The 11,788-nt window shown below is 36.9% G+C and overlaps 1 protein-coding gene across 1 annotated transcript; it reads left to right on the forward strand.

Moving 5' to 3' along the window:
- Positions 1 to 7,113: 7,113 nt before the first annotated feature.
- Positions 7,114 to 8,569, forward strand: LOC126966538 (ankyrin repeat domain-containing protein 54). Its single transcript, XM_050810672.1, has one exon. The coding sequence runs from the start codon at positions 7,279 to 7,281 to the stop codon at positions 8,059 to 8,061; it is 783 nt and encodes a 260-aa protein (XP_050666629.1). The 5' UTR covers positions 7,114 to 7,278; the 3' UTR covers positions 8,062 to 8,569.
- Positions 8,570 to 11,788: the final 3,219 nt, after the last annotated feature.

Below are 11,788 nucleotides of genomic sequence, written 5' to 3' on the forward strand. Positions count from 1 at the left end.
CACAGGAAAATATAAGTTATTCAGAAGCCTCAACCAGGTTTAATAAACCTAGACGACTTTATTCTGAGGTCTCCGGCCCCCCCCCCCTGTTCCATTCCAACCAGCGACCTCCACTCCCCGTACTTCTTCAACATATTACACGAAGACTTTCTTACTCCCAGCTAACCCTAAACCAGTTTTAGGGAAATCCTATGACCACCACGCTCACCAAAATATTATCTCCTCTCCCTCCTCTTCCCAGCCAAACGGCTGTGCCTTACAGATATTGCCATCCATAGAATCAACCCCTCTCCCCACTCCAAATGATAATCTTGCTGAACTACTTCCTTGCTCTCTAATTAATATGCTGTCCAAATTCTCGGACGCCTTACCGAACAATGTCTCTGCCCTAGTTGAACAGTTACTTGAAGTCCTTTTCCGCAATAATTGCTTCTATAGGTCTCCAAATTCCCTAATGGAATTGTAGAAGCATTCGTCGTCATAAACATGATTTGTCATATTTGATTAATCGACACAAATTGTCTATACTTGCCATTTCGGAGACGTGGCTCATACTTGGGTCCCATTTTAGGATTTCAGGCTTTTCTTGCCTCCGGGATGACCCAGAGAAAGGTCTTGCACACAAAATATCAGTGTGTCAGACCTTTCTCTTACATCTTCTTCTCTTCCCAATCTCTCCTCAAATACCGAGTCGCTAATGCCAATTGGCATCAATTTTCATTATTTATGGACACAGAAAGAGACTCTTTTACAGAGATAACAACATCTAATTGTCTCCAGATATATGAGAAGTTCATTTCGTCAATTTTACAGGCTGCTAATGCTTCAATTCCCATAAAAAATCCTGACCGAAAATTAACTTCTTCCCCTCCTCGGTGGGATGCTGAATATTCCGCCATGGTCCGCTCGCGAAAAGAAGCTGAGAAAATATTCTCCGCATCTTGTAGCATGGTAGATTTTATTTCCTTTAAACGGATTTCTGCTCGCACATCAAGACTTCTTTCCAAAAAGAAATCCCTTGGATGGCGTTTGATGTCTGTGAATCCTTATCTCCTCGTTCCCCCCTTTCCCTCGTTTGGAAAAAAATAAAAACGTATCGTAGAGGTTTTGACATGCCCGACATTTCAAACAATGACCCAAACTCTTTTATTAATGACTTCTTTTGCCATCTAGCTCCTCCCTACGTCCGTGAATCTAATTGCCTTTTTACACCCGATCCGATTTCTACCCTTTCCGACTCAGACAAAATTAAGAATCCTTTTTCCTTCTCCGAACTAACATCTGTTCTTGATCACCTTCGTCATTCGTCTCCTGGCGCGGATGGTATACCTTATTCCTTCATTTGTAAATCCTCTACCAAAAAAGTCCTTCTCAATATTCTCAATTCGTTCTACTCCTCCTCTGTAATCCCGAATTCTTGGAGAACACAAATTATTATACCCATCCTTAAACCTGGCAAGGACCAATTGGTTGCTTCCTCCTATCGTCCCATTGCTTTGTCTTCAGTTCTGGCCAAAATTATGGAAAATTTGGTAAAAAACAGATTAGAATGGATAATAGGAAATAAAAATCTCCTTTCTAATAGCCAATATGGCTTTAGGAAATTCGTTTAGCATTTTCTAGAAGCGAGCAAGTTGTTGGGGTCTTTCTAGATGTCTCAGCGGCATATGACAACGTTCCTCTACTCAGGCAGAAAATGCACCAGCTGAGTATTCATGTTAGGTTGATCAATATCATTTGTAATATGTTAATGGGTAGCTCTATTTCCATCCGCCATCAAAGAACCCTCCTCCCTCCTCAAACTGTGTGGAAGGGCCTCCCACAGGGTTCGGTGTTAAGTCCTATCCTATTTAATATATATACTTCTGACCTAGGCCTTACTGTTAGCCCATTCTGCAAAATTCTTCAATATGCTGATGATATAGCACTATACTCCATCTCAACTTCTTTCAACTATTCTTCATCTTGCTTAAATTCTGCTTTATATTATCCGAATTGGGGGGGAAATAGGTGTGATGGCCTCGAAGGTACACACTTATGCTAGTAGGTTTGTACGAATAAAATGCCGGGATAGAGCCGACAGCGTACGCCTAAGTATGCAAAGTTAGGCTATCAGACGCGCACCTTAAAGTCCTATCTTACACGTCTTGTGGATCGTCCCATGCCCTGGGCAATGTCCTAGCCTACAACAAGCTTTGCACACTCCATCTACCTCGTGGCCTTGATAGCAAAGTAAGAGGGCAAAGGCGATTATTCGGCGCCTAAAACTGAATATCTAGCTAAGGGAGAAAACCCCGACAGAAAAACCAATGTGCGGCCTGAAAGGGTCGCCTCAGTACCGTAATCCTGTGAAAATATTTCCAGAGACGGGGGTCTAAAACTTCGCCGTTTGGACTGCGAGGAAGATAAACCTCTATAAAAACATCCCTAATCCTACAGTGTGGGGCACGCTAAAAGGATGAATGACAGTCAGCCCCTAGCGACCAACTCGACGTACCAGGCGACCCGTCTTAGTAAATAGCCTTATCCTGAGAATGGGCGTCACCTCAGGAGTGACCTCTTAGATCGACCCTACTCGTGGGAACAATATGAATGATCTTAATAAAAACTAAACCTAACTTATTAAATACCAACTCATCAGAGACATTACCTCAGCAAATATTCCATAAAGGAATGTTCGAAAATAGACCTCTCTCGAACTCAATTAGCGAAATTCCTCTCTCTAGACCTCAACAATGCATAAATAAAATATCACAGGACACAGAGAACAGAAGCAATACGAACTGGAAAGAACTAACGGGGAAGAAACGGTTACGGCCAGCCCAAATGGTACCAAAGGACCATCGAAACAAACATAACTAAATAATGACTGGCTGTCCCATGCACAGCCAATATCTACATCAAACAGTTTTGCGCAACTGAAAGACGACGAAACTGAAGAATCAAGCCACGCGCAAAAAGAAAAGCCAATAAAGCCTCCCCCTATCTTCGTTGATAAAGTTGAGAATATACAACCACTCATCAGCCTACTAAATGAGCACATCCCTAACAACTATGAAGTCAAGGTCCTTAAGAACGAACAAGTCAAAATAGAAACACAAACATCAGAAGCATATAGAGAAGTAGTCAAACAACTTGAAATAAGAGATACTGAATTTTATACTTACAAGCCTAAACAAGAAAGAAACTTTAAAGTGATTCTTAAAAACTTACATGCATCCACCGATGTAACCGAAATAAAACAAGCATTACTAGAATTAGGTCATGAAAGCGTTAAGATTTGGAATATTAAACAAAGACAAACAAAAAAAGCACTACCAATGTTCATTGTTGAACTAAAACCAAATGATAATAATAAAAGCATATATCAAGTCAAGAGTCTCATAAATTGTAAAATAACCTTCGAACCTCCCCGACCTAAGCGTGAAATACCACTATGTGCTAAATGCCAACAGTATGGGCATACAAAGGCTTATTGTCATAGAAATTCTAAGTGTATAAAATGCGCAGGAGATCATTTGTCGATAGAATGCCCGCGAAAGACTAGATCTGATCAAGTTAAATGTGTCTTATGCGACGGGAATCACCCAGCTAACTATAAGGGCTGCCAAGTATACGGAGATCTATAAAAAGGTAAATTACCTGGTTCGCCAGGGATAGCAAAAAAGTCACCTATTAAGATCTGACTCTATACGAAAGGCAGAAGAAACTCTCCAAACCCGGAATTGCCAGACGAAGGTGTACTATTCTTGACGTATGTTTACAATTCTATACTGAGAAGATTAGCGGTGCCAAGACAATGGAAAGTAGCCCAAATAATAATGGTCGTCAAACCTGGTAAATCTCCAGAAGATGTTGTCTTACAGACCTATCAGCTTATTGTCAAAAGTAATGGAAATTCTATTCCTAAGTAGACTAATGCCAATCATCAAAGAAAGAAATATAATTCCTGATCATCAGTTCGGCTTCAGACACAAATATATTACAATAGAACAAATCCACAGGCTTGTTAACCATATTAATATCGCCTTTGAACGAAAGCAATACTGTACAGCTGCATTTTTGGATATATCTCAGGCCTTCGACCGAGTGTGGCATGAACGACTCCTATACAAAATTAAAAAATCTATTCCAATAGAATTCTATCAGTTCATAAGATCGTACTTAAAAAACAGACACTTCTTCGTGAAGCAAGGAGAAGATGTAACGCCATTATACGAAATACATGCAGGTGTACCGCAGGGCAGTGTAATGGGACCCACGCTATATCTTCTCCATACTGCGGACCTTCCTACTTCTGAGGTAACTATAACGTGCACCTTTGCCGACGATACGGCAGTACTGTCATCGTATGAGCTTCCGGAAAAAGCCACCCAAATGCTCCAAAATAGTCTTGATAGGATCGCAAATTGGCTCAAGGATTGGCGTATAAAGGCAAACTAATCAAAATCTGTCCAAGTAACTTTCACTACTCGTCATAACACCTGCCCACCAGTAACATTAAATGAAGTTCAGATCCCACAAGCCGATGAGGCAAAATACTTAGGAATTTACCTTGACAAGAGACTCACATGGAGAAAGCATATCTTCACCAAACGACTGGCAATGGGACAACAGGTTCGGAAAATGCACTGAATGTTGAACAAAAAGTCACAGTTATCACTGACAAATAAGCTGCTTCTCTATAAATGCAACATCAAACCCATATGGTCTCATGGATTGCAGCTGTGGAGCACGGCGGCAAACTCAAACATTGAGATCCTGCAAAGGTTTCAGTCAAAGATGTTAAGAATGATAGTTAACGCACCATGGTATATCACAAACCACAGATTGCATCATGACCTTAACATGAAAACAGTTAAGCAAGAAATAACGGACAAAATGAAAGCCTATACTACAAGAATTTCGCAATTTCCAAATGTACTTGCAAGGTACCTCCTGAGTGTTGCCATGACAAGAAGGTTAAAAAGGAAAAACCCACAGGATCTTCTACTGTAGATTGATTTTAATGAAGCGGACTTGTCAATGGACGAGTGTCGCACAAGCCTGATATATATAAATTCATGACCTATTGATGAATATCGTCCTAAACAGATTGCAATATATTATTTATATAAAAAAAAATCCGAATCAATGGCTCTTAGACCACAACCTCTCTCTTTCTGTTCCCAAATATACTGTGGTTATTTTTTCCCGAAAACACACTATACCGGTCATAAATCTCTCAGTAGGTGATGAATCAGTCCCGTTTAAGGATAATGTTAAATTCCTAGGTCTTTTTCTTGACTCTAAGCTCTCCGGTATTGGCCACTTGAAGTATGAACGTTATGAGGGCCCTTTCGGGGGTATGCTGGGATGCGCACCCATTTTGTCAAAAACTTTTAAGCAATGCAATGTTCGTAGTCATTTTGATTACAGTAGTTTTCTACTTGAGCCGTGTAGCAAAATAGTCCTGTCCAAATTAGAGAAAATCCAGTACAAATGCTTACGAATCATAACTGGTGCTATGAAATGTTCTCCCGTCAACGCTCTCCTAGTGGAGTGTGTAGACCCACCTCTTCACCTTCGCCGTCAGTACCTAGCCGATAGATTCCTAACTAACGTAATCCAATTTAGCGCCCACCCCCTTCTTGATATTCAGCACTCTATGTCTCTATCTATTCAAACTTGTTTATATTGGTCTCATAAAGATCCGCCTCCGTTAATTAATTCTTATGCTAAATTTAAAGCCTTTCCAGTTCCCATTTTCCAATCAGCCTTATGCCCAGTATTTAAAGTAGGATATCAGTCTCTCATTTTCCAACCTAAAATTTTCTTTGACTTTGGAATTACTAAACACTGCCCTGAAGCCAATAGAAAATTTAACTCCATTCTATCTTCTGATTGGTCTGCTTGGGTGACGTTGTACACGGACGCATCCAAATTATCCAACAATAGCTGGGTCGGGTCTGCAGTTTGAATCCCTAAGTTCCATATAATTTTAAATTACAAAAGTCCCCCGCAGAATTCCATCTTTACTGGCGAATCAATTGCCCTGTCAGAGGCGGTGTCACATGTTGAATCACATAAGATCAACAAGGCTTTAATCCTGTCTGACTCATTAAGCTGCTTGTAGGACGTAACAAAAAATCCTTTCAAATCTTCAAACAAACTTCACAATTAATTTAAGAACAAAGGCATCCCTGTACAGATGTCACATAATGGGAATAGAAGTTGCATTAGCTTGGACACCTAGCCATCTAGGGATAACTGGCAATGAAATTGCAGACGTGCGCTAAAGACACGATTCAGTCTGGAACATTAAAATTTAATTACTGTTTTCCTCGAGATATACGCGCTATGTCTAAACCCTTTCTGGTTGATTCATGGAATGCTTTATGGCAAACCACAAAACTTCATTTCTGTCATCATATGACTTTGCTTGGGATTTGTCTGTTCCCCAGTATTTTTGGCTAAGATCCGGGTAAGGGACCATTCTATATGTGAATGAGGCCTTGAGGAAGGTACTTAAGAATTTATTTACCGCAATAATAAGTTGTAATTTCTATCCTCCATACTTTCTACGCTTCTATTCGGCACATATTCCCACTTACATTCACACATTTCTCCCTTAAACTTAGATTAGATATTAACAAGTTAGTTAATATTATGGGTGTTTATTACTAACCGTCCTAACTATTGTTGCCTAATCTTCAGTTCACAAAAACCACAGCTATATCAACCTATCATTTCCTTTTAAATCAGCTCTTTATATACTTCAATCAGCTAAATTAAAATAAAAAATCTCTCCACCTTGACGTTGGCCGAATCGTCGACATTCAGTCGACGGAGCCAGTTAATATAAAAAAAAACACTGAAATGACATTATATTGTTTGAGACTCTGGACGGGAAAATATAACTAGAGACTTTTCTTCGGCCTGATATTCTTCTGAATTACAAAACAAGAGACTTGGCTACTGCCTTTAAAAAATATGATCCGACTTGACTTATTATTGGGAATAAATTATAAGAAAAAATAAAAAACGACAAAGAAATGGCTGTATGGGCTTGAACCCTTTGCCTGCCCTAATATTAGAAGAAAAAAATAACTGAGTACTGACTGTGACATTAGATAATAGATATCAAAGAGTATAATAATATATAGGGAATATATTATGATAGATATCTTAGGAGTAAAACAAAAGTCAAGCACACAATAAAAATATTTGTCGAGCGAATGTGAAAGTTTTATTTGTTTTACAATATTGCGTTTTACTAAACTTAAAACAACAAGTGCCATGGCGGATTCTGGGGTTGATACAGGAAACGAAAGCAGTGACAATACAGTGTTCGACCACACTCATCGCGTTCTAGAATTCAGTGCTCCTCCAATACCAATTAATAATTTTGGCCAACCAATGCCTGGAACATTTTATGGGGAACACGAACATATAGGAAAGATAAAATTTTGCACTAATGCAAGACACTGCCGACTCAAATACAGAAATGGTTTAGTATATTATCCTAAAAAAAAAAATCTGTGTTTGGCGGCCTCCACAAACAATACAGAACTTGTTGAAAAACTTTTACTCTCAGGTGCTGATCCAAATAGTTCAGATGAACATAAAAGAAGCCCACTACATTTAGCGGCATGTCGAGGTTATGCATCTGTAGTTAAAACATTGCTTAAACATGGTGCCAATCCAAATATTAAAGATACACTTGGTAATACTCCACTTCATTTAGCTGCTTGCACTAGTAATATTGCTGTTGTCATAGCTTTACTTGATGCCGGCACTGATGTCAGTTCCAATGACAAGAATGGACGTACACCGTTACAACTTGCTCAAAGCAAATTAAAACTTATCCAATTAAAACCTGGCTTTCATGAGACACAAGCATTGATTGCAGAGATAAAATTGATTGTAGAAATGATGTTAAAGTTTATTAAAATCAAGAAAGAGGATCCGGGTGACCTTGAATCATTGTGTCAAAGATTGGAAAAAGTAAGCACAAGAGAGGAAGTTGACTCTGAAGTTCAAAATTTATTGGATAGCCTTGATACTTTGAAATTGAGATAAATGTAGAACTTGTATGTCCAGATGATTATGAGCCGAAACAGATAGATACAGACACAATAAGTCCATTTTTATATTGTGTAATTAAGTATAATATTGATTAATAATAATATAATTGATAAGATAAGATTATGATTGATATTAATTCATTGCATTCGCAAGGCCTTATTTACAATATATAATATGTCTACTCTTAATATTACTTTCTCATCTAATATTTTGTTTTAATAGTCAAATAAGAAAAATGTAGTAATTTAGATTACTAATTATTGGTTTTGATCTTATTGATATTTTATAAAATATAATAATATAATGTAAGTTGTAGGAACTTTTTTGTCTATACTAATTATTTCAAATATATAATTAACATTACTAAAATCAAATCAATCTCTTATTGTATAAATAAGAAGTATATTCATTTGATATAACAGATTATGGTTGTAAGTATATTATGAAATAGTCTTAAGTTATTTAGAATGCATTATACAAAAAGATATAAACTTGTGATTAAGATGGTCTTTCATTTAAATATTCACTCTAATATTGTTGTTGCAATTCAATTACTGGGGAAGTTTTTAAACCTTCTGATTTGTAACCTGCTCATAATCCACATTTTACATTGTGCAACCAAAAGAGATACAGTACATGATAAAGTAATAGTTATACATTCCATGACTCTACAATATAAATCAGGGATCAAAGGGATAGTCAGGTACTTTATTGTATTGTTTTAAATATTAATTGCAAAGACATTGTTTGTTTGAAAGTAGAAACTAAGAATATTTGTGCTTATAACATCTATTGTTTGTGTATTATACATGATAATATACATTATACCTGACCGTTTCAATGGGCGCCGATTGAAACCCGTTGCAGGAGGCAAGAAGTCTTGATCATCATCATGAGACGATATCGCGATGCATGTTTACGCTTCTGAACTCTGTTTAAGAATAAACAGGAAGAAAGAAAGTTCCTTTGTAGTATAGTTTATCTACACTGTATGTACTCCCTCAACCGGTCTCTTGCTTTCACTTGTTTGTCACGATTTAGTTGGTTTAATCGATTGCCAAACAACATCCTTGCTCTTTGGCAGATTATAGTGGTATCTCCTCTTCAGATACGGATCGAAGAATGATAGAACACCCTGAAGACTACAAGTCAACAACAAACACATCTTTGAAGTGAAATTTAAGGTGCCGCCACATCAATCTCTGGTTGAAGTGCCAAGTAGATAGAATGCCCATCATAAACTCATTAGGTAAAAACAAATGTGTAAAACAATTAGCCATTTGCCTCCCTGGGGCATAAAAACAAGTCCCAGGCCCAAACTGCGGTATGAGACGACTAAGAGCATTTATCAGTGGGAGGCTCCTTCGCACAGGATGCCGGCTAGATTATGGGTAGGGGTGACCGAGGGGAATTGAAACAATTTCCACATTTTGTTTCATATACCAAATACTATAGACAACAATCGTATGAGTATTAGTATTAAGTACCAACCGATAGGTCATTTTTTAAACTTGTGAATGACTTACATAAAGAAGTTGTAAGCGTTAAATATTACGGTGAAAAAAAGACTAAACCGTAACAGATCAACTCCCCTCATACCGAGGTAAGAAGAAACAGGGGACTAAGACGCGTCGCGGACTCTTCAGTCGCAAAGTTACTTCTGCTGCGAGATCATATATTTTGCGACTCGCCATACCTCCGTCAGTGTTTCTTTTATAATCAGTAGGTATTCATAAACAAATTAAATTAACAATAATTATTATTAACCACAACCGTAATTAATTAACCGACCTCAAAAAAGGAGGAGGTTCTCAATTCGTCGGTATTTTTTTTATGTTACCTCAAAACTTTCGACTGGGTGAACCGATTTTGATAATTCTTTTTTTATTTGAAGGCTGGTCCTTCCCGTGTGGTAATTTGGTCCAGATCTGACAGTGGCATCCATGAGAAAATCATAAAAGCCTTAAATTTGCTATACGTATGTATAGCAAAGTGGATGATAAATTTACGAATAACTCAATATCACGCCAACCTATTTTGATGATTCTTTTTTTATTGGAAAGGAATAAGATAAGAAATATACTTTAAAGATAGTTTGGTGAGAGATTAGTTAGGTTCTGATTACAGAATCCATGGCCAAGTAACGGAACTCTTCAATTCTTAGGACCAAATTAACGATACTCGGCCGAATCTTTTTTATGCTATCCGGATAAAGTCATCTACCATAACATAGTTATGGTCAAGTAATTGTCGTAGTCGAATATGATGGACTCCTTAACGACTTACAGTAAGGGTGCGATCTGTGGCAGAATTTCTAACTTACGTACATTGCTGCATTGAAAAATTTTGTATATCTATCTACACATATTTAGACAAATTGTTAGTTAGTGTACTTCAAATTCACTAAAAATCATAAAATAAAAAAAAAAAACAACCGACTCCAAAAATACTATTCCAAAACAATAGATATAATGTACACTAAAAAGTATAAAAATTATTGCGTATTTTTATACAATCTTATTCTAGTTACGATTATTGAAATTTTTGGAGTCGGTGTCATCCAAGATAGGTTTGTTACTACATACATAGTTATAGGTGAGATGTGCTTGAGTCGTGAGGAGGTGAGAGGCGAGAGCGGGTAGCGGCGGAAGGACGCTACCCGCTCCATAACAATAATCGTAACAAGAATTATATTAATTAATTAGATTGTATAAAAATACGCAATTATTTTTATACTGTTTAGTGCACATTATATCTATTGTTTTGGAATAGTATTTTTGGAGTCGGTTGTTTTTTTGTTATTTTTTTTTAATTACTGCTGTCTGATATAAAATTGAACACGAGGAGAGTTGAAATAGCCTGATTCTATCCTGTACTGTTTCTCGTTTGGTTGCACTATGTAAAATATGGATTAGAAGCAGGTTAAAAATCAGAAGATGTAAAAACTTCCTAAGTAATTTAATTGCATCAACAATGTAAGAGTGAGTATTTAAATGAAAGACCATCTTAATAACAAGTTTATATTTTAATACAATGCAACATCCCAAATAACTTTTTCATAAAATACTTATAGCCATAATCTGCTATATAAAATGAATATACTTCTTAATTAAACAATAAGAGATTGATTTGATTTTTGTAATGATAATTTATCTTTCTTTTATAATCAGTAGGCATTCATAAACAAATTAAATCAACAATTATTATTATTAACCACAACCGTTATTTATTGACTGTTGTCTGATATGAAATTGATAACGACGAGAGTTGAAACAGCCTGATTCATAACGTCATAAAAAAAGATACCTTCCGAAAAAAAAATGGACGTACACTGGCCTGCAAAAGTAAGTATCACACTTTTCAAATTAAATTTTTTTCTTAACTATAGAAGGTAGAGATTTAAGATAAAAACCGTTTTGTTGCAAATTTTATAGGCTTTAATTCTTAGAAACTAAAATTATACATTAGTAACATTTTTAACTTAAAAAAGATAAAACAATGAAAATAGACACTTTTAGTTTAGTGTAAAAAAATTCAACTAAATGTATTACATGTTATTTAATTTTTAATAACTGGTATTGCCTCCTCGAGCTCTGATTACAGCTTCGAGCCGGTTTGGCATACTGAACACTAGGTTTCGGAGCCGATGTTGGGGAATATTCTCCAATTCTTCTACCAGGGCCTGCTTTAGTGCCCTGAGGGTAGTAGGTGGTGGTCTGCG

Source organism: Leptidea sinapis, chromosome 10, assembly GCF_905404315.1.
Source record: "Leptidea sinapis chromosome 10, ilLepSina1.1, whole genome shotgun sequence".
Taxonomy (NCBI): domain Eukaryota; kingdom Metazoa; phylum Arthropoda; class Insecta; order Lepidoptera; family Pieridae; genus Leptidea; species Leptidea sinapis.